At 48.4% G+C, this 24,081-nt stretch overlaps 1 protein-coding gene across 1 annotated transcript in view; it reads left to right on the top strand.

The window, feature by feature from the left end:
- Positions 1–24,081, top strand: part of GAS2L1 (growth arrest specific 2 like 1) — a 58,615-nt gene that overhangs the window by 5,417 nt on the left and 29,117 nt on the right. Inside the window, exon 2 of the mRNA XM_080986224.1 lies at positions 4,881–5,555. Coding sequence (XP_080842350.1) covers positions 4,905–5,555 — 651 coding nt within the window. The 5' untranslated portion in view covers positions 4,881–4,904. The remainder of the gene's footprint in view (positions 1–4,880; positions 5,556–24,081) is intronic.

Below are 24,081 nucleotides of genomic sequence, written 5' to 3'. Positions count from 1 at the left end.
TCTAACACGTAGAATTCCATGCCACGGGATGTGGTTGGCCAGTAGCACAGGGAGCTCGAAAAAGGGATTGGGCAAATTGATGGAGGGCAAGTCTGTTGATCACTTTCAGCTACTGCAGTTATGACTTTCAACCCCAGTGAACTATTTATCTGCCTGCCAGCTTTGTTGGAGGGAAGATCTGGGCTCCCAGAGGCATCCGGCTAGCCGCTGTTGGAAGCAGGAGGCTGGGCCAGGCTATTCCAGCAGCTACTTCTTAAGGCCTTATTTCTGTTGTAAGTTTGGCCCCACCTGTGCTCTGTACATCTCTGGCAGTATCATACGACTTTAAATAGTCACGGCTTCCCCCCAAGAATGCTGGGAATCCTTCCCATGGAACTCTGGGAATTGTAGCTCTGAGAGCGGGTCTCTCCTGACTCTCAGCACCCTCAAGGAACTACACTTCCCAGGATACTTCTTGGGGGAGGGTAAGCCATGGCTGTTTAAAGCGATATGGCATTGTTTTAAATGTTATATCGCAGGTGGGGCCTTTGTTCTTTTCCCCAAAGACCTCAGAGGCTTCTCCCCATTTTATCCTCTCAACGATTGGTTGAGAGAGAGGCCATGGGGTTCAGGTGGTGATCTGAACCCAGATCCCTGTGTGCTGTTGAACCTGATTCACTAGCCAGGGTATAAATAATAAGATGATTGACTGATTGCATTTTTATCCCACTTTCTCTTTAAGGAGCTCAAGGTGGCGCACAAACGTCTCCCCATTTCATCTTCACAACAACCCTGCAGTGTAGGTTAGCTTGAGAGGTGGTGACTGGCCCAAGGTCACCCTCGCTGAGCTTCACGTGGCCGAGTGGAGATTTGAACCTGGGTCTTCCAGGTCCCCCTAGCCCAGCGCTCTAACCACTGTGCCACACTGTCTTTCATTCTGCATTGCGAGCTCCCCAGCAGCAGCCTTTTCAACTTGGCACCCTGCAGAATCTGTCGGACTACACCTCCCATCAGCAGGCTGGCTGAGACTGATGGGAGTTGTAGTCCAACCATATCTGGAAGCCACCAGGTTGACAACAGCTGCATGGCTGCCTTTCCAAGTTGAAGGCATCCCAGCTGCATCCCGTGGAGGGAAACCACTGATGAACCAGTTGGGACTGGATGTAAACTTGGGGATAGATAGTAGAATCATAGACTCGGAACATAGCTGTCAACTTTTCCCTTTTTTAAAGGGAAATTCCCTTATTCCGAATAGGATTCCTCGCAAGAAAAAGGAAAAGTTGACAGCTATGAATTGGAGCGTTTGAAGGGTCATCTATTCCAACCCTCTGCAATTCAGGAATCACAGCTAAATCACCTGGCTTTTGACCACTTGCAACCAAGTGAAGATACCTGGGAGCGAGGATGGCATCTGATATCTTCCCCATCTGGGGATCTTTGGATCTGGACTGTTTTCACACACTAATACCCCATTCTGTAGAATTCGACCAGTTATATTTTACCTCTTCGGTCAGAATGAATTTCTGCAACCAAATTGCTTTCTCTGAGCTGCCTGAGCAGGAACACTCACCATTAAGAAAAAGAGGTCAGGATAGGCCAGTATATATATATATGTGGACTGTCCCTGGATCAAGTGACTTTTCTTCTTTAAGTTCTCAAAGCTCTTAACCCAGCTCAAGGTTGTCATCTGAACTAGCCAGGTGTTTAACTGAGAATCAATCACAGCCAGTCCTTTAGACCCACAGTCTTGCCCCCCAAATGGCAACTAGACATCCCTCTTTGCCAACTGCAACCTCGTTAAATTTAAAGCACACCTGCCAACAGTACCCTCCCTCTGCCAAATGCCTGGGAGCTGTTTGTGGAAGGGCACTTTGCATATACTCTGATGCACCCATTCTTTTGCTCTCTCCGATCGCAGGGCTGAGCCGCCCTGAGCTGCCGTTAACGGCAGAAAACTAAACTCTTGGGCTGCTTCTCAAACTGAAGCCCACTTAATGGGTGGGTCAGGTTCTGTCCTTTGACTCCCCACCCCCCACAGGATTAGGCCACTGTGAATAATGAGAGAGAAAGGAAGGAGATGAGTACAAAGAGATTCCCTGCTTCCCTGTCCCTCCCTGAAGTTCACAGGCTCTGAATGGGAACTTTGCCCCTGAATACGTGGGATGAGTCATCCTTACCAGCAGAGGGACTTGAGCCAGAAAGAAGTTTGTTTAGGCACCTGAAAAGCACGGAGCGAGGAGGTGGCTCAGTGCCCGGTTGGTTGGTTGGCACCTGAACCAGCAACACCCCCCTCCAGGGCCTCCATGGAAACCTCCCTGACCCCCCCAACTCCTATTTGTGCAGACTGACCCACCCCCACAACAACTCAGCTGAGAGGTTTTCAACCAGATTGCGGACCACAATACTTGAAGCTCTCCAGTGGCTCCCCATTTGTGGAATGCTCTCCCCAGGGAGTTTCAACTGGTGCCTTCATTATACATCTTTAGGCGCCAGATGGAAAGGTTCCTTTTCAGCCAGGCCTTGGGCTGACAGAACATCCAATGCCCTTTGAAATGTGTTGTTTGTAGGGGGAATTATTGGTTTTTGTCCTTTTTTATTTTTTATTTATTTTTTAATATACAGTAGTACCTCGGGTTAAGTACTTAATTCATTCTGGAGGTCCGTTCTTAACCTGAAACTGTTCTTAACCTGAGGTACCACTTTTGCTAACCCGAGGTACTATTTCTGGGTTAGCAGAGTCTGTAACCTGAAGCGTCTGTAACCCGAGGTACCACTGTATTGTAATTTTATGTTGTGAACCGCCCTGAGATCTTACAGATGAAGGGCAGCATACAGATTTAATAACAAAAATTTTGAAAAGCTGCGCCACCAATTGGGGCGGCTGTAAAGGCTTATGCTAATCTGTGTAGGATAAGGCTACTGTGTGTGTGTGTGTGTGTTGAGTTTTGCAGTGTGCCTCTGATTGCCAGTTGCTGGAAATCGCAGGTGGGGAGAGGGCAGTTATGCTCAGGTCCTGCTTGTGGACTTCCCAGAAGAGGAATCTATTTGGCCAGTATGAGATCAGGTTGCTGGACTAGATGGGCCACTGACTTGATCCAGCAGGACCGTTCTGATGTCCCTATGCAGTGTTAGAAATTCCCCAGGTGTGTTTTGCTACTGGTGCAGGTCCAATGGCAACTACGCTGAGATTTACAGTAGTAGCTCGGGTTACAGATGCTTCAGGTTATGGACGCTTCGGGTTACAGACTCTGCTAACCCAGAAATACTACCTCGGGTTAATAACTTTACCTCAGGATGAGAACAGAAATCGTGTGGCGGCGGCAGGAGGCCCCATTAGCTAAAGTGGAACCTTGGGTTAAGAACAGTTTCAGGTTAAGAACGGACCTCCAGAACGAATTAAGTTATTAACCTGAGGTACTACTGTATCTGCCTTAAAAGTAAAGGGAGCCCTGACCTTTAGGTCCAGTTGCAGATGACTCTGGGGTTGCAGCGCTCATCTCGCTTTACTGGCTGAGGGAGCCAGCGTACAGCTTCCAGGTCATGTGGCCAGTATGACTAAGCCGCTTCTGGCGAACCAGAGCAGCGCACGGAAACGCCGTTTACCTTCCCACCGGAGTGGTACCTATTTATCTACTTGCACTTTGATGTGCTTTCGAATTGCTAGGTTGGCAGGAGCAGGGACCGAGCAACGGGAGCTTATCCCGTCGTGGGGATTCAAACTGCCTACCTTCTGATCGGCAAGTCCTAGGTTCTGTGATTTAACCCACAGCGCCACCCGCGTCCCTCTGCCTTAGTCCATCATTAATACCATCTCCATTTCCGCTGTGTGCTTTTCTCCCTCTTGCCGGTCCAAAGTGAATTGCTGTAAGAGCAAGTTACCGTCAAGCAACGTAGCTGAGATCATAGAACTGTAGTGTTGAAAGGGATCCCTGAGGGTCATTTGGTCCAACCCCCTAGCGAATGGACAGTCCATTGTGGCGACTGTAACCTAGGTTTAAGGTGCCATTTGGCACCCAGCTTATATATCTGAGTTTCTAACACTGTTCCTATGCTATGTTCTAGCTCCACTGTCAGAGACAATGTGCCTCTGGATATCAGTGGCTGGGAATAATCAGTGCTTTTTTCTAAAAAAATGTTTAAGGGTACTCTCATTTTCCTACTCATTATTGAAATACTGCTCCTCAATGAGGCCAAACTTAGATTCACAAAATATTTAGGGGTATGCATACCCCTGCGTCTCCCCAGAAAAAAAAGCACTGGGAATTATTATTATTATTATTATTATTATTATTATTATTATTATTATTTATTTATACCCCTCCCATCTAGTTGGGTTTCCCCAGCCACTCTGGGCAGCTGCCAATAGAATATTAAAAACACCATCAAACATTAAAATCTTCCCTAAGCAGGGTTGCCTTCAGATTTCATCTAAGAGTCAGATAGTTGTTTATTTCCTTGACATCTGATTGGCGGGTGTTCCACAGGGCGGGTGCCACTACCAAGAAGGCCCTCTGCCTGGTTCTCTGTAACTTCGCTTCTCGCAGTGAGGGAACCACCAGAAGGCCCTCGGTGCTGGACCTCAGTGTCTGGGCTGAACGATGGGGGTGGAGACACTCCCAGAGGTATACTGGGCTTTAAAGGTCAGCACCAACACTTTGAATTGTGCTCAGAAACCGCAAGCAGGGAGAGAATGGTGTCACACTCAGGTCCTGCTTACAGGTTTCCCTACAAGGAAACACTTGTTCCTGCCTTGCAGTGGGTTGACTCTCGTGGTCCCTTCTAGCTGTGCAATTCTGTGAATGTAAAGTGGGTGATTTAAGGCCCTGCCCCTGCTGTCCAGGGTCAGTTTCTCTCTGTGTGTGTTGTAAATTGTGGTATCTCCTGATTTTCTCCCCTGCCAGTGATGAGCTGTGAGAATATGCAAGATGGCTGACCAGAGCAACATCCAATCGGCGGCTTCCAAGAGCATCCGCCCCTTCCGCTCCAGCGAGGAGTATCTCTACGCCATGAAGGAGGACCTGGCTGAGTGGCTCAACACCCTCTATGACCTCGACGTCCAAGTGGAGAACTTCATGGATGTCCTGGAAACCGGCTACGACCTCTGCCAGCATGCCAACAACGTCAACCGCATTGCGCTGGAGTTCCAGCAGCTGCACCCGGAGGCGGCGTCTCGCATGAGGATCCCGCAGAAGGAGGTGGTCTTCCAGGCCAAGAACGTCATGCCGGGCTCCTTCATCGCCAGGGACAACATCTCCAACTTCATCCAGTGGTGCCGCCAGGAGCTGGGCGTCCAGGATGTCGTGATGTTTGAGACCAACGACTTGGTGCTGAAGAAGAACGAGAAGAACTTCGTCCTGTGTCTCCTGGAGGTGGCCAGGAAGGGCTCCAAATTTGGGATGCTGGCTCCCATGCTCATCCAAATGGAGGAGGAGATTGAGGAGGAGATGAGAGACCAGGTGGCCTATGGTGAGTTGGAGACGGAGGAGGCGAGCGAAGTCCTGGGGCCCAAGTCTCCTGTTTACGCGAGCAGAAGCCAGAGGATAACTTTGTGTGACCTCAAGAACCTGGATGAGCTGGTGAGTCTCTTCTGTCCTGCTGGCATCCTCTTTATTTATTTAAAATGTGTCTCCTTTTACACACTGAACCCTTCTCCTGGCTGTAATTCTGGAGGGCTGGCTAGCAATTGCATCAGCATATTTACTGAGTCATGTAAATGTTTGTTTATGTCATTAATTTAAAATATTTCTATCCCAGCGGGTAACAAACAGCCACAACACAGATATAACCCTCTTCTGGGGAAAAAAATCCAAGTTAATAAATGAACAGCATCCAACCTGGTTAAGAAATTTCCAGCATTACAGCAGTAACAGAACTGAGCCACCATAGCGTTCGAAATTCCCCAGGCAATTTTTGCCATTGATGCAGGTCCAGTTGCGACTATGTTGACATTTCTGGGCGCCAAGGTTGGCAACCACAGTTTAAAAACCTCTGCCTTAGTCCCTCGTTAATGCCATGTCCATTTCCATTGTGTGTGTTTCTCCTTTCTGCAAGTGACTTTCTGCAAGCAATGTAGTTGAGATCATAGAACTGGAATGTGAAAAGACGTTCCATTGTGGCGACTATAACTGAGAGTTAATATGTCATTTGGCACCTAGCTTATGCATCTGGGTTTTCTAACACTGAGCCAGAAGTTTCCTCCTCCAACTTGGTGCCCTCCATATGTTTTGCACCATCAGCTTCCATCACCAGTCACCACTAGTCATGCTAGCTGGAGCTGATGGGAGCTATGGTCTAAAACATCTGGAGGGCACCAGGTTGGGGAAAGCTGCTCTGTCCACTGGGTTTCTGGATTGTGTGCTTAAGTGTAGGTTTCAGTCTAAATTCTGCGCTAGGTAGAACAGAATTCTGCAACCTGGGTACGTTACACATTTGCATAGCACCGTTCTGCAGAATTTAATTCTGCTTTGATAGTCATGGTGAAGGGCAAAGGCACAGAAGCTACTGCACTTCATGACCAGGATCAGTCTCATTCTGCAGCTCCTTCAGTTACTGCATCTTTGGCAGGCGCCTGCTTTCAAGCACATTTTTGCAGCCATGAGGTCTAGAATCTTGTTGGTTTGCTTTGAAAGGAAAGCTGAGCTTTTTCATTCAGCGGAATTCTGAGGCTGGAGCTGCATCTTGCATCCTCTCTGTGTTCTGCAAAGTCGAAGCTCCGTGATTAGTGTGTTTGCTTTGCACACAGAAGGACTGAGGTTCATTCCCCAGAACTACCAGGAAGGACAAGAAATGTCCCCTGTCGGAAACCCAGGCAAGCTGCTGCCAGTCAGTGCAGACAATACTGAGCTAGATGGACCAATGGTTCAGTGGCAAAGCATCTGCTTTGCATAGAAGAAATCCTACAATTGCTGGTGGCATCTCTAGGTAGGGCTGGGAGGGACTCCTTGCCCGAAACCCTGGAGAGCTGCTGCCAGTCAGTGTAGGTAGCCCTGAGCAGAATAGACAAATTGTCTGACTCATTATAAGGCAGCTTCCTATGTATGCACAGCCCTCCATATTCTCGGTCTACGTTTGAGGGGGGTGTCTGGGATGTTAGGGGAGGGGTAGTACCTCTGGTGGGGGACACATCGTGCTCCTTCTGGGGTACTTTGTCCACAGCTCTCAGCTGCGACTCCTAGAGGCTGTCAGGTTTCAGCAGCTGCCACACCCTAGGAAAGGGGTTTGACTGGCTGGCTAAACCAAAATAAAAAAATTCCTTCCAGTAGCACCTTAAAGGTAAAGGTACCCCTGACCGTTAGGTCCAGTCGCGGACGACTGGGGTTGCGGCGCTCATCTCGCTCTATAGGCCGAGGGAGCCGGCGTTTGTCCACAGACAGCTTCCAGGTCATGTGGCCAGCATGACTAAGCCGCTTCTGGCGAACCAGAGCAGCGCACGGAAACGCCGTTTACCTTCCCACCTGAGCAGTACCTACTTATCTACTTGCACTTTGACATGCTTTCGAACTGTAGGTGGGCAGGAGCTGGGACCGAACAACGGGAGCTCACCCCGTTGCGAGGATTCAAACCGTCGACCTTCCGATCGGCAAGTCCTAGGCTCTGTGGTTTAGACCACAGCGCCACCTGCATCCCTTCAGTAGCAGCTTAGAGACCAACTAAGTTTGTTATTGGTATGAGCTTTCGTGTGCATGCATGCTTCTTCAGATACTTCAGATACTGAAGAAGTGTGCATGCACACGAAAGCTCATACCAATAACAAACTTACTTGGTCTCTAAGGTGCTACTGGAAGGAATTAATTTTGTTTTGACTACGGCAGACCAACACGGCTACCTACCTGTAACTGCGGCTAAACCAAGTGAGGGTTGCCAATGGATCTCAAACCCTCGGTGAGTTAGGGATTTCCGGACGAGACCAATACTGGGTCCAATGGTCAAGAAGGCGGTCTCTGCGCATGCTGCAGAGAGAAGTGAGGGGCAGATGGGGCTCATCAACTTGGGAAGGGAGCCCATTTAGGAGAAGGAAAACTCTGGTCTTAAATCTCCCCTGCCTTGTGGGATATCTTCGGGAGAAGAAAAGGCTAAGCCTAAGGAGTAAACCTTGCACAAATCCAGAGTGGAGTCCCTAAGACGGTTGGAGGATGCCTTGCTGCCAAGCTGGATCACATCAGCGAGGCTGAGAGGCGGGTCTTGTCATCTGGGCAGCCCAGGACCTCCATACTCGCTGCCCAGGCTCGCGCCCAGGGATGTGACTTTGGTCTCCACCGCAGCGATTTGACTTCACCCCTGAAGGCACACTCCATTGTCTCTCTAGTTAGGAGGATGCCGACCTTTGAGGGACAGCAAGAAATGGTCCGATTAATTGACAGCTGATCAGGCTGAAGGTGTTTATGAAGTGAGCCAATGAAGGGAAGACAGCGCAGGGCTGTTTGCTGTGTTTGAGCTTAGCATTTCTGTCCTCTTTGAACTGAAATGCCCAATTGAGGATTAACCAAGCTGTCTTGCTTGGCAAGCTTAGGCTTCGGGCTGTTGTGTGATTTAGATCTGCAGGCTATTTGCGGTTTGCTTCAGTGGATATGGGAAAATTCCTCTTGTTGTTTCAACCCTCCTTTTAAAAATATTTGGCAGCTGTCAATAAGGGATTCTCCTTCGCATGCCGTTTCCCTAAACAGAACACTGTTTATTCATTTGCTTTCGGTCTCCCTTTGCACACAACTCATCTTCAGAGTTCCTTTATCAGATCTACAGATTTTCCCCCAACCATCTTTCCCGCCAATGGTTGGCATCGTAATCAAGTTGATGTGGTCTAGTGGTTAGAGTGTCAGACAAGAGCTGTGGTGCCGGGAAATCCCCACTAAGGATCTGAAACCCATTTTCAAGAAAAGCTAAGCTTTCCCCACCTCCTCTCTCGGCACTGGGCATTCAACATTTTTACGGAATCGCATAACTGTAAAGCCAGAAAGGACCACAAGGAAATCATCTGGTCCATCTCTCCGCAATGCAGGGAATTTTTATTTATTTATATATTTTAAGAGACATATAATTTATTTTATTTTATTTAATAATATTTATGCACTGTTTGGTTTTGGGAAAACTTCTAGGCAGTTTGCAGGAAATATTAAAAGCATCAATAAAAACAATTTAAGATAAAATTATTAGTAAAAAGAGATTAAAACATGTCAGCGTTGATGTGCCTTGAATAGGCTTGCCTAAATGTTTTGAGTGCGCACCAAAAAAATAATAATACAGTGAACATGCCTGCCTGATTTCAGTAGGCAAGGCGTTCCAAAGTGCTGCCACATTAAAAGAACAATTTCCTACCTGTGTGGAACAGGTATTGCTTGGCACTTGGCACAGTACTAGTTCCACAGATTGAAGAGGTTTAGTGGACGTATATGTGGAAAGACTATCCCGCAGGAGACTCTTGCCTCTCTTTATTATACTGTATTTACAAATACAGTCATACCCTGGAAGTCAAACGGAATCTGTTCGACTTCCAAAACATTTGAAAACCAAAGCTCGGCTTCTGATTGGCTGCAGGAGCTTCCTGCACTCAGTTGGAAGCTGCGGAAGCCCCGTTTGACGTTTGGCTTCCAAAAATAGTTTGCAAACCGGAACAGTCACTTCTGGGTTTGCAGCGTTCAAGAGCCAAAACGTTCGGAAACTAAGCTGTTTGGAAACCAAGATACAACTGTATAGTTTATGTGTTCATCAATACAGTTGTCATAAAATTTCAAGTAAATACATGCACACACATGTACACACACACATCTTGCAGATAATTTTAAAAATTCAGCATTCCAAAAATATTACAGTATATAAATATACTGAAAATTTGGAATAGATATATTGCAAAACTATATGTAAGTACACAAACATGTATATTTTTTTCCTTAAAGGAGATGTGGGCAATCTCAGGCCAGGAGTGAAACAGTCCTGTCTATCTGGCCCCTGCAATTCTCCCCAGGCCACACCTTTTCCTGACCCGCTTCTTGCCCCAGGTGTGTCTTTACCTGCCTGGAAAGTGCCCTCAAAAACCCATCATGTCTCTTGTTTGCCTGGCTGGAGAGACACAGAGGGGTGTGTGAGCTTGTGAACAAGATAATCTAGCCCACATCCATTGCTCCACCTACCTTTGTCTCTGGCCACACCCACCACTGGCATGTGGCCCCTGGAAGGCTTCCCAGAAGGGAATGTGGCCCCCAGTGAGGAAAAATTCCTGGGGGGAGTGAAAGACTAGAGCAGGCATGGCCAAACTTGGCCCTCCAGCTGTTTTGGGACTACAATTCCCATCATCACTGGTCCTGTTGGCTAGGGATGATGGGAGATGTAGTCCCCAGACAGCTGGAGAGCCAAGTTTGGTCATGCCGGGACTAGAGGTTCTGCAGTCCCAGCTCCTGTGGCCTGATGGAATGACTGTTGGAGACCAATTTTGCTCTTTGCCCATCCTGCAAAATATGCCTTTCTGAGCCTCTGCAGAGCTGCTCAGCAGAATCCTCAGCAACACAGAGATCCCCTTCCCTGGGCTGTTGTAAACTGCAGAAAACCTGGGCGAAGAGATCTTACGGCACGCTTAGCTTTGGTGCATGAAAATAACTGGCTTCCACTCCAAAGTTTAGCGTGACGTGAGTTTTTTCTCCCAGGCTCACAGATATGCTCGACAGATTCGGTGAGGAGTGAGAAGATCTCTGTGTTACGCTGAGCTCTGAAACGGGTAGAAACTCCCCGCGAGAGATTTGTGGGATCTGCGTGGCTGCAGGGACCCCCGCTTCCACAAATCCTATGATATAAGTGCAGAGGACCTGGAGAAGGGTTAGCAAGGACCACAATAATGTCTGGCTGCTCAGGCAAGCCAGTATCTGTGGACCGCTGCACTTCCATGTTAAATTGGCTTTTCACCTGCTGAAACAATCCATCAGAGTACGAGTCTCTGTGCAGTGAAGCGCATTCGATAGCCTCCTATAGAAACGATTGGCGGGTTGCTGTCAGGTGAATTGCTCTGATTCACTCTCATGCTGTTAACTCTGAGACCTCTTAATGTTTCTTGAGCATTCTGGAAGGTGAGAACCATCGTCCTCACTACTTTGAAAACTGGCCGCGTTCTAAACACTGCAGTGTACAATTAATTGACCCAAAACATTTTTTTAAAAAATGGTTTAGTGAGTTTATCCTGCTTTGTTGACTCTGGATCTTAAGGAAAGTTTCTGCTTTGAAAGCGTGAAATATTACGTGCCTTAACAGTGAAGCTGTGCTTTGTTACTGTTGACACTTCGGCTTTTTAATAAACACCCTCCCAAAACATTGAGGCAGGAAAACACCTCGCTAATAGTTTGGCACATAACCTTGGGAATAACAGCGCCATTCATTTTGCTGCTGGGTTATTTCTGAGGTGGACAAATATTATGACTCTGCGTCTCAAAGGAGCGTCTCTATCGAGGCAGCGCTCTTTGAACGAACGAGAGAGTTCAGGAAAGTCAGGAAGCATACGAGGGCTTGTCAGTAGATGACAGAAGGCCCTTCTTTCAGAATCCCTCAAATCTGTGGAGGGCTCCCCTGGCTGAGGAGGGTTTACCGTATTTTTCGCTCTATAAGACGCACCAGACCACAAGACGCACCTAGTTTTTGGAGGAGGAAAACAAGAAAAAAAATACTCTGAATCTCAGAAGCCAGAACAGAAAGAGGGATCGCTGCGCAGTGAAAGCAGCAATCCCTCTGGCTTCTGGGATAGCTGTGCAGCCTGCATTCACTCCATAAGATGCACACACATTTCCCCTTACTTTTTAGGAGGGAAAAAGTGAGTCTTATAGAGAAAAAAATATGGTATTTCCAAGGCAGCCCTCCATAATTTATGGAACAACATCATCCTTATCCAATAGCCATGCTGGCTTGGGCTGATAGGAGCTGGACTCCCAAGAACATCTCCTTCCACCCCGGATTTTTGACAGGGACCAATTCTGTGCCCAGAAGCTTGTCCATTGCTATAACCCCTCCCCACCGAAAACCTGTGTACAGTTCTGGTTGCCTCGCCTCAAAACGGATATTGTAGAGGTGGAAAAGATTCAGAAAAAGCAGCCCAAAGGATCAAGGGGGTGGAGCAACTCCCTCACAAGGAAAGGTGGCACCGTATGGGACTTTTTAGCTTAAGAGAAAAGGCGAGTAAGAGGCAACAAGATAGAACTTTGTAAAATCATGCATGGCATGGAGAAAGTGGAGAGGGGAAAGCAATTTTCTCCCCCTCTCCTGTCATTGGAACCGATGCACATCCAATGAAGCTGAACGTTGGAAGATTCGGGACTGTTAAACTACGGAACTCTCTGCCACAGGAGGCATCGATTGCCGCCAACTTGACGAGCCATGATGGCTGCGCTCTGCCTCCACGGTTGAAGGCAGCAATGCTTTCAAATATCTGTTGCTGCAGGAGAGGGCTCTTGTCCCTGGGTCCTGCTTATTGGTGCCCCCCGGCCTCTGTGAGAACAAGATGTTGGACTAGATGGGCCATTGGCTTAATCCAGCAGGCTCCTTTATGTTCTTACTGGTGTTTATGGTTGGGATGACAAAAAGCAGCTCTCACCATAGTGGTCCATGCAGGGTGCGGGGGAATAAAATCCCAAGCTCTCCTGTAGGGCCAATGCCTTTATTAGGAGCGGCTCAAATGTCACAAAATAGTGAGCATGTCTTAGAAGTTTTCCGGAACCCTTAATCAGGCTAAGATGCTAAACAGAATGAGAGGGAGGGAGGAATAACCCTGGCATGATGTCAAAGCCTGGGGTGTTCTGCATATTGTAATGGGATCTGGAGAGATCTGGAGACATGAGCCTCCACTAGGCGCTAAAAAGATGATGGGTCAACCATTTGACTGAGACCACAGTCACACCATTCGTTTAAAGTAACATGAGACCACTTTGAACCATCGTGGCTTCCCCACCCCAAGGAATTCGGGGAGCTGTAGTTTTGTCAAGGGATGCAGAGCATAGCTGTCAACTTTCAGATTTGAAAATAAGGGATCAGCATCCTCAAAAATAAGGGATCAGCAACCTCACCTGTCCCGGGGACAGTCTATGGGATATCTAACAATCCGGGATAGCAGTGGGAAACGGCGCTGGAATAAGGGAATTTCCCGCAAGAAAAGGGAAGGTTGACAGCTATGATGCAGAGCACTGTTAGGAGTTCAGTGCTGCAATTGTTGTTGTTGTTGTACGGTTATAGTAAAGGTAAAGGGACCCCTGACCATTAGGTCCAGTTGTGACCGACTCTGGGGTTGCGGCGCTCATCTCGCTTTATTGGCCGAGGGAGCCAGCATACAGCTTCTGGGTTATGTGGCCAGCATGACTAAGCCGCTTCTGGCGAACCAGAGCAGCACACGAAAACGCCGTTTACCTTCCCGCTGGAGTGGTACCTATTTATCTACTTGCACTTTGATGTGCTTTCGAACTGCTAGGTTGGCAGGAGCAGGGACCGAGCAATGGGAGCTCACCCCGTCGCGGGGATTCGAACCGCCAACCTTCTGATTGGCAAGTCCTAGGCTCTGTGGTTTAACCCACAGCGCCACAGCTATGATGCAGAGCACTGTTAGGAGTTCAGTGCTGCAATTGTTGTTGTTGTACGGTTATATACCAACCTTTATCTTCCAAGGATCAAAAGGTGGTGCAATTTCACCTTCACAATGACCCTGTGAGGTAGGTTAGGCGAAGAGATGGTGACTGGCTCAAGGTCACGCAGTGGGGATTCGAACCCTGGTCTCCCAGGTCATAGTCCAACACTCTTAACCATTACGCCACAATTCTCAGAGTTCCCTATCAAGAGGGATGGATTGTGAAACCACCCTGGGAACTGTAGTTCTGTGAGGGGCATGAGGTCTCCTAACAATGCTCTTAACAAACTACAGCTCCAAGGATTATTGGGTGGGGAACCATGCCTTTCTAAAGTGGTATCGTGGATGGTGTGAATATGGCCCCAAAGTGATGCTTCTCAGCCTCTGGTTTGCCTACAGCGCCTGGCCCCACTGGTAGACTGCCCTGACTCTGGAGGTTCTATCCAGCAGATTGTGTTTTCCATTCCTTTGCGTGCACAACCATGCGCTGCTCCTGCTTCTCTTCCCTCTCACCTTTGATTGTAGTAACTGAAAGGTGTGCAGGGCGGAGGGGGATGTTGAAGGGAAAAGGAAGCGTCCGTGGCAGACGTGTGACTCTTTCTTGGATCAAACGGATGATCAGCGGATTAATATTTGAATCAGGGCCAATGCTGCCTGCACATGCCAATGACCTGAGAAAGCTCCCCTTGGCTGTCCCGCTTTGCACCACTGCAAAGCATCTGCCGTGTGCTGCGTAGCTGTCTTTTGAGCAGAAAATACTTTGGAATTGGCTGTGCTTGCGGTTCTGTCCAGGTCTCTCATTCTGTCACCAGGTCTCTCATTTATAACATTACAGGAGCCATGGATTAGCCAGGCTATAATTTTCTGGTGGGGTTAGGATTCAGTAGAGAAGCTTTGCACTTTCTCTCCTTTCCTTTCCCTCTCCCGGCAGTCTGAAATGAATGCCTTTGGATAAATTGCTGACTTTATTCTTAGACGCAGCGTCCTTGTTTTTTTGCGGCTCCTCAAGTGGAAACTTGCAGCAATGTCTGCTTGCTGCAAGGTGTGAGCCGCCCACTTTGCAAAGGCAGGGAAGCCTCCAAGTTCCATGAGGGGGGGGGGGACTCTCTTGTCCGTCATGCTGGGGCGGGTTGCCGCTTGCATACTGATGACTCCAACCCGACAGGCTCCCTTTGACTAGAAAAACACTGAATAATGGACTCCAAACTGGTGCTCTGGTGTGTGTGTGTGTGTGTGTAGATTTTGTTCCCTGTTCTGTTTACTCTGCAACTGGAAAGTTAGAGAAGATAGTGCTTTGTTTGCACCCTGCTTTTGGGCGGAAAGAGCTAAGTTGATGGTCCAACATCTCTCTTGGGTTGAGGCAAACGCATTCTTCCTTTTCTCAGCTGTGGATTTGAAGCCAGATTTTATTTATTACAGTTATATTCCACCTTTCCCCTAAGGAGCTCAAGATGGCATACGTCGTCCTCCACCCTCCACAACCCTGTGAGGTAGGCTAGGCTGAGAGTGACTGGATGACATAGGCACCAACTACTGGGGCCCCAGGCACTCACAATTTTTTTGGGGGGGGGTGCTCAGCACCCGCAGCGCAGACTCCGATGCGACTTCCAGTTTCTATCAAAAGTCATGTTAGAGGCCCAACGCGACCACTGAGGAGACGCCGGAGGCCCTGCTAGGCTCCATAAGGCCTCAGAGATCACGTCGGAGGCCCTGACAGGCCTCAAAGCGCCGCTGTGGAGCGTCAATGTAATGTCATGACGTCCCGTTATGGCGCAGGTGCCATTGGGCACCCAAAGCCTAAGGCCCAAGTTGCCGCCCCTGCTGGATAGCTCAGTTGGTTAGAGTGTGGTGCAGGTAACGCCAAGGTTGCAGGTTCGATTCCTGTTGGGAACAGCTGCATATTCCTGCTTTGTAGGGGTCCGCAAACTTTTTCAGCAGGGGGCCGGTCCACTGTCCCTCAGACCTTGTGGGGGGCCAGACTATATGGGGGTGGGGACGAACAAATTCCTTTGCCCCACAAATAACCCAGAGATGCATTTTAAATAAAAACACACATTCTACTCATGTAAAAACACCAGGCAGGCCCCCCAAATAACCCAGAGATGCATTTTAAATAAAAGGGCACATTCTACTCATGATTCCCGGACCGTCCGCAGGCCAGATTTAGAAGGTAATTGGACCGGATCTGGCCCCTGGGCCTTAGTTTGCTTACCCATGGACTAGATAATCCTCAGAGAGGGTCCCTTTCAACTCCACAATCCTATAATTCAATGAATGGCCCCGGGTCCAGTGAGCTTCATGCCTGAGTGGGGATTTGAACCCTGATCTGCCAACTCTTCGTCCAACAGTCTAACCACTACACCTCACTGCCTCTCACCCTGGATCCCAGTTGGAAAAATACGCAGCTGGACTTAAAATATCTGTGGTTTTCCTTTGGGCAAAGTTTTCTGCTGCTGTATCTCTGGATCTGCATATAGACATCTTCTCCCCTGCCAAATCACCTCCTTCCTCAACTAGAGAGCCTTAGGGCCTCCCTGCATTTGACTTTATAATGAGGTGATTAGCAATTAGATTATGTGTTTTTTAAAAGTAAACACCAGGTGCCTAGAGGCAGGAGGAGGAGGAGGAGCGGTTATCAAGAATTCTGGCATGGGGAAGGGAGTTTTAAGTCTTCCCTCCCAATCTGTAATCTCCGTGAAATAGCTCCCCACCAACAATTAGCATTGGGGTTAAGCTTCCCATTGGCGCCCAGGGAGTGCTTGCGAAATTGCTACCTCCTGGTATTTAATATAAGTCGTGTTTGCTAATCTCATCATTAACAGGATGATGTTCGATTCAGGTAGTCGGGCCTTAAGGGAGGTCAGGATGGTCAAGAACCAGCAATTTTCTCTCTGCACAACCAGGGTTGTCTGCAAGGGGAAGAAGCTGTTGACTCTACAGCACCACCACTGCAGCTGGTAGGATGGTGTACTGCAGCTTGCAGAAATTAATAACATTCCACCTAGTGTTATTTAACCCCTGACATGCCTGGTCTCTCTGCTGTAGGCTGGCATGCTCGCAGGCTCCTACTTGGAGCTTTATACTGAACCACCCACCTTTCTTCCTCTGAGCCACAGCTGGGACACCTATTCGTCATAGTTCTTGGCATCTGTCTGTCTGGAGTGACAATGGAGTATGCCTCCAGGGGTGAAGGCAAACCGCTGCATCTGCAGTGCTGAGTTGACCTCACCCGGGGTGCTAGCCTGGGCAGTATGTATGGAGGTCCTGGGCTGCCTAGACGGCCTCGCTGGACTACAACTCCCATAGATTCACTGCCCATGCTGCCTGGGGCTGATGGGATTTGTAGTCCTAAATGTTTGGAAGGCATCAGAGCGGGGAGTCTGGCCTGTGTTAGGCGAGAGATGGGAATGTCGGAGCAGCATCCAGCCACTGCGATGGTGGCATTTTGTTTATTATATCTTTGGCAAGAGGAAGGCAAAGGATCTTGTGGCCAGCATGCGACGGAGGGGGGGGGGCAGCGGCTGAAGAGGACAGAGACAACACGAGAGACTGCTGGCCTTCCCCACTTAGCAGATCACTGGGGCCTCTGTTCTCTCTTCACAATGGATGCCTGCCACAATCGAGGCTCTCCAGCCAAAGAGCCGGTCTGTCTCTCCTAGCCAAGACTTCGTAGGCAGAAACTCTTGTCCTATCTATACATTTATAGCCGTGTCATACCACTTTAAGCAGCCATGGCTCCCTGTCCCTCATCCCCAAAGTATCCTGGGAAGTGTAGTTTGTTGAGGGTGCTGAGAGTTGTTAAGAAACCTCTATTCCCTTCACGGAGCTGCGATTCCCAGAGTGGCTTAACAATCAATCGTTCCTCCCAGGGAACTCTGGGAATTTTATCTCTGGGAGGGCAATAGGAGCCCCCTCACAACTCTCAGCGCCCTTGATAAACTACAGCTCCCAGAATTCTCTGGGGGAAAGCCATGACTGTTTAAAGTGGTGTGGATGTATGGCGTGCTGATGGGGCCAAACTTAAAGGAAATGAAGGACAATTGCTGGAACAGATCAAGGAGACTAGCCCAGTCTCCTGCTTCTGATAGTGGCTGTCTAGATGCCTCTGGGAAGCAGCTCTTCCCTGTGCCCTTTAATCTGATAATAGTTGAGAGCCATCAATAGACCTGCCCTCCACTCATCTGAGGGGAATAGGGGTCTCGCCTACCAACTCTCAGTGCCCTAAACAAATCACAACTCCCAGAATTCTCTGGGGGAAGCCATGATTGTGTAAAGTTCTATGATACTGCTTTTAAGTGTATATACTGAAGCCTCTGTTAGCTTTTTCTTTTCATCTCAGCAGGATTCCTTACATGTTGTTGACACCCTATACCAGTCCCAGGTTTCCTTTTTGTCATTTATGTTGACTGTTTTAGAGAGCAGAATCAGTCCTCACGGCTGCTTTCAGCGTAGAAGCCTCTGCCCCGAGGAACTTACAAACTCTGTGTTGTATCCAGGGTTGGTTCCTACCCCAGAGCATTCCCGGCGAAATGAATGGATGTGATGGAGCGATGCTTGTTAATTTCAACAGCTTCGTTAATTTCAGTCAGTCTGGCCTGAGCCAAACTTAGTTGGAGTCGACCTTATATGCAGTTTGATACAGAAGCAGAAGTGTGCTTGCTGCGGCAAACAGTTTCTCGGGGCCTGGTTGCAGCCTTGACTTATTTCCAAGCAACTCGTTAATTTGAACCTGATTTGTTTGCACAGAGTTTGCAGGGAAGCTATATAACGTCCGGTGTTCTGCAAGACTTTGTTCTGATTTGTTTGAGGAGAGGTTTTAAGACTTTGTTCTGATTTGTTTGAGGAGAGGTTTTACGATCTTGTGTCAAGTGACTGTTTTTCCACACTTTTCTGTACATTTCCCCCATCACCTTGTTGGCAGTCTTTTGGGGGTGGGGTGTCACATGCCAGTGGTGGGTGGGACCATAAACAAAAGTGGGTGGAGCAAAAGTTGCTAATTTACTTGCCTGCCCCGCCTCCTGCATCCAAGCAAGCAAGAGGCATTTTCTGAGTTTGAAGGACACATTCTGCCCATGCAAAAACACTCAAGGAGGGTGCAAAGCAGGTCTGGTGGGGGTGGGGTCTGGAGAGAGTCCCTAGGGCCAGATAGAGAGGTCTGGAGGGCTACATTTGACGCCCTGGCCTGCGCTCCCCCCACTCAAGCACCTTTGTGGCTCAAGGTCTAAAGGTAAAGGGACCCCTGACCATCAGGTCCATTCGTGGCCGACTCTGGGGTTGCGGCGCTCATCTCGCTTTATTGGCCAAGGGAGCCGGCATACATCTTCTGGGTCATGTGGCCAGCATGACTAAGCTGCTTCTGGAGAACCAGAGCAGCGCACAGAAACGCCATTTACCTTCCCGCCGAAGCGGTATCTATTTATCTACTTGCACTTTGACGTGCTTTCAAACTGCTAGGTTGGCAGGAGCAGGGACCAAGCAATGGGAGCTCACCCCGTCGTGGGGATTCGAACCGCCAACCTTCTGATCGGCAAGTCCTAGGCTCTGTGGTTTAACCCACAGCGCCACCCGCGTCCCGGCTCAAGCTCTAGGGTTGCCATATTTCAAAAAGTGAAAATCTGGACATAAAAATCTGTTGAGCTTTTTTTGGCCAAAGTTGTTGAGCTATTTTTAGGGAGATTCTCCAAATTTTCCCAGACATCTCAGCGATTTCGGCCCAGACACTGTTCCCAGCTGCTGTATTCCAGCTGTGTTAAGGAAATTCCAGGTGTATGGCAACCCTAAAGGTGGCAAATTTGCCCCTACAAATCTATGGCCAACACTCTGCTTTCCTTTGAAGTTTCAAAAATAGCTTACAGCTCATGTGCTGGGCATTCACACCTGCAAGCTGTCGGCTTTTATGAGCTGCCTCCAGCTATGGTGCGGAGGCTGTGGGCTGAACTGATGTGAGTCAGGAGTCACCAATGCAGATTTGTCTGTTCTAGACGGGCTTTGCTGAAAGAAGACAAGGATGGATTTGTATTCAATCCACTCTGTGGTCTTGGAATGCGGAAGCTAAAATAAAGGATATGCAAGAACATTAGAAAATCTGCTGTGTCAGTTGCCCTTCTAATCCAGCGTGCTGTTCTTACAGTGAACGAGACTCCTGTGGGAAATGAGCCAGCTCTTTGCACATGGCCAGAGAGACTCTTACCTTTGTGCAACAAAACAAAGGAATAAATAAATTAGTTTATTGATTTCGACTGACTTTCAGAGCCCCCAGCCACTTAAACAACCGTGACCTCCCCACCCGCATTACTGGATTCCCAACTCATATCAGCAGAAGCCAGCCTGGCCACTGACTAAGGAGGATGGCAGTCAGAGCCCAGCAGCATCTAGGAACATAATAAGCTCAGTATTGCGGACACTGACTGGCAGCAGCTCTCCAGGACTTAGTATCATAGTTGGATGGGACCAGGAGGGTCGTCTAGTCCAACCCCCTGCAACACAGGAAAATCTTTTGCCCCACGTGGGGCTCAAACCCACAACCCTGAGAGTAAGAGTCTCATGATTTACCAATTGAGCTCCCCAGTAGCTACCCAGCCTGGTTCTCTCCCAGCTCTTACCTGGAGATGCCGATTGGGGAATTGAACCTGGGACCTTCGACATGCAAGGCAGATGCTCTACCTCTGAGCCACAGCCCTATAGAGGGCTATTCAAATCTCCCTATTCAAGGGAAAGAAGGCAATGCTTGTTCTGATTGGCCAGCTGCTACCCAGAGCAGGTTTGCTGCTTTCTGTTGCATTGCCTGACTTTACCTACCAGCTAGTAGAGATAAGTAAGGGAGGCAGCGAGCAGGTGACCCCAAGAGAGGCCCAATTTGTGGTTGTGGTGGTTGTTTTTACCCCCTTTTCATTATCTGGAGATCCTGAATCGGCATCTGGATTACTCCCTGTGATAAGAGCCTTTCAGGAAGGGGGGGGGGGCGGGAGCTGAGAGACTGACCTCTCCTGACTCTATAATCTCAAAGCCCTTTTTAATTTAAAACTCCTTCCTGGCCCGATTCCTTGTTAAGTCCCCTGATGGCAGGGAGGGAGACCTCTTCCTAGCGTGCCTGGTTGGGGGGGGGCAGGCAGGGGGCGGGCAGAGCTGGTTGCCACAGCTGCTGCCTCTTCAATGACGCTACTGTTGGGTGCCAGGGCAGATTTGGCACTGGGTTTTGCAGTAGGAGGGCAAACGGCTGGCTTTTTACAGGCCGGGCATCCCTTCCGTGGGCTGTGTGGTCTCGGAGATGACACAGCCCCGTACAAAGGGCTATTGACTCACTGGGCCAAGACGGTCCCGAAAGAAACGAGTGCAAATTCTGGGCTTGGAGACGTAAACTGGGTTCCCTGTTATAGCCAGTGCTCCCCAGGACAGGGAGAGGGTTTTTCCTTCTTGCCTCTCTCATAATCCTACAACTCGGGGCTATCAGATGAAGCTGAATGTTGGAAGATTTGGGGCAGACAAAAAGAAGAAGAGCTCTGTTGGATCAGGCCAGTGGCCCATCTAGTATAGCATCCTGTTCTCACACAGTACATATTTATTTACTTCTTGCCCGCCCTTCACCCTAAGGTGCCAAAGTGGGATACAGCCATGAAAACACAATTTGAACCATGGGATAGCTCATTCGATAGAGCATGAGACTCTTAAATCTCAGGTTTGTGGGTTCGAGCCCCACATTGGGCAAATGACCCTCGTGGTCCCTTCCAACTCTATGATTCTAAGTCCTGGAGAGCTGCTGCCAGTCAGTGTACGCAATACTGAGCTAGGTCTGACTTGGGTATAACATTAGCAAAACAACAACAGACCTATGGTTATGTGAAACACACTCAATAAACACACAAGACATAACCGGCTGTACTTTTAAGTAAATAAGGTATACTTCATTGTATCAAATTGTAGATTTCAGCGGAAGTTCATGCATAAGGTCCACGCATGTATAAATGTCTATTCCACCTGTCTGTTCATAGAGTCTAGTAATCCACATGAAGGGTTGTTACAGTTCCACAGAATCCTTTCACAGAGTCTAAGACAAGGATTTCCAGAATATTAGCCTTGTTTCGCCATCCTAAGCCTTATGAATGAACTGATCCACTGGGTCTTCTGCTTTTTTTGTTGAACTTTATGAAACTTCTTCTTAACCAAGGCTCAAGGCTTTCATCTGAACTAGCCAGATGTTTAACTGAGAATCCATCACAGTCAGTCCATCATTTGAAAAATAAGACTTGAGAGCTGTTGTACCCCAAAATGGCAACCAGACATTCCTTTTTGGCAACTGCAAGCTTGTTTGAGCCATTTGGACGCTCGGGTTGCGAACGTGATCCGTGCGGGATGCACATTTGCAACCAGCAGTGTTCACAACCCACAGCGAGGTGTCTGTGCATGCGTGGGTTGTGATTTGACGCTTCTGCGCATGTTCAAAGTGCAATTTATCGCTTCTGCGCATGCGCAACTGCCGAAACCCGGAAGTAACCCGTTCCGGTACTTCTGGGTTTCGGCTGGTGCGTAACCCGAGATATGACTGTAGGTCTGAGTTTCTAACACTGCTTCTTATGCGTTTAAGAAAAGCACAGGTCCAGATTTTGGCTCTCTCCCTCCCTCCATTTTCTGCCCAGGGAGAGATGGGTGCTTGTATGTTAGTAGGTTGGTTGACGTACCCAGCCCCCCATCTCTCCTCGGAGGTCCCAGGGAGCATTTTTTTCTGCTTCGTAATGTCCAGGCTCCATGCCCAGCCCTCGGCTTTTATGGACATTGTCCGAGATGAGGAGGAGGAGGAGGCAATTGAGAACAGACTCTCTCCTGCTTTCCTTTCTCTTTTGAAGCCACCAGCCCCGAGTCAAGAAGCCTCAGTGGAAATAAAATGCCAACAATCTTGGACTGTCCAGCTTTTCGCAGATGAAAATAAACTCGCTGCAAGGGTAACTTGGCCCGCACATAAACAAACATGCCCGCACCGTATGTGCCTGCGTTGTTACTCTAACTACAGCTAGAAATAGATACAGTTGGGGGGGGGGGAATGAATGAACTGGCTGCATTATCATAGTTTTGTTTCAACATCATCTTGTCCCGTTTCTGCTCTCCCAGTCAGAACAAACGCTGCATGCTCAAACCACCCACCTCCTGTGATCTCCGCTGTGGTTTTGACTCTGTTCCACTATTTCCTCTGTAATTGCTGTTGGTTTCTAAGAGCAGAATAATTATATTATTAGTGTAAACAGAGGCCCATCTATTCCGCCTTCTTCCCATTTCCTATAGAGACCAGGAGTCAGGTGGCTGCAAACAATCTTCCTTCCCATCAAGATATCGGATATGTAGAGGTATATACTGCAGCTGCATATAGAGGTTCCTCTTAGCAGTTTAGGCCATTTATTTAGGAGGTTTCTTACTCGCCCATAAGGTCCTAAGGTGGGTTATGGTAATAGAATATACAGTTATAAAAAGGAGACAAAGCCATTACAGGGATACAACTGCTAGCAAAGCCGCTTCAGTGATGATACAGGTGGAGTCCAAAGTAGAAAGAAACCCTTATACACACTTTCCTGAAGAAAACTGAACAAAGCAGCTTATAATTTGATGAGAAGTTTTGTATTTTCTCTCTGGCCTTCACACAGAAGGAGGTTTTTCAAGCAAGCGTACAGAGGGGAAACTCCCTCACAACTGCATAGCCAATCAGAGCATGCACCACCTCAGCAGGCATCATGCCGCCCTGCCTGGTTGCTAAGCAACGCTTCCACTTGGCCCCCTCTTGGCTGGCTGACCTTCACACTAACTCTGTTAGTCCTTAGGGTTGCACACAGAATGATCCCCGCGATTGCTCTTCCAAGAAAGATGAGTAAAACAGTTCCAAATGGAACAGAACAGTATAAAGCTTTATAAACAGTACAAAAAGGCACAAAGCAAAACAAAAATACTTTAATTGTCAGAAAGCCTGGATCAAGAGGCTAAAAACCCCCTACAACGAAGATGCTCTGTGGGGAGGGAGTTCCTCACTTTTGGGGCTGCCACAGAGAAAACCCTAAATCATAGCATCATAGAGTTGGAAGGGACAACGAGGGTCATCGAATCCAACCCTCTGCAATGCAGGAATCTTTTTGCCCAAGGCGATCCTCGAACCCAGAACCCTGAGATGAAGAGTCTCATGCATTACCGAGTGAGCTACAAATGATTCACTACATTGACTAGAACTCACAGTGCTATACAGTGGTACCTCGGGTTACAGATGTTTCAGGTTACAGACTCCGCTAACCCAGAAATATTACCTCGGGTTAACAACTTTACTTCAGGATGAGAACAGAAATCGTGCAGCGGCAGCGGGAGGCCCCATTAGCTAAAGTGGTGCTTCAGGTTAGGAACAGTTTCAGGTTAAGAACAGACCTCCAGAACTGAGGTACCATTGTATATATAAATGACAGTATTGACATAGGGAAGAAGAGGTTTGACCCTCGCTGGGTCTCTGAAGGTGGCTGAATCGGCAGTAAGGCTGGTGAACTCTCCCGTATCTG

The sequence above is a fragment of the Podarcis pityusensis genome (genome assembly GCF_964106645.2).
Source record: "Podarcis pityusensis genome assembly, chromosome: 16".
NCBI classification, from domain to species: Eukaryota; Metazoa; Chordata; class Lepidosauria; order Squamata; family Lacertidae; genus Podarcis; species Podarcis pityusensis.
This window is presented reverse-complemented; position numbering and strand designations above follow the sequence as displayed.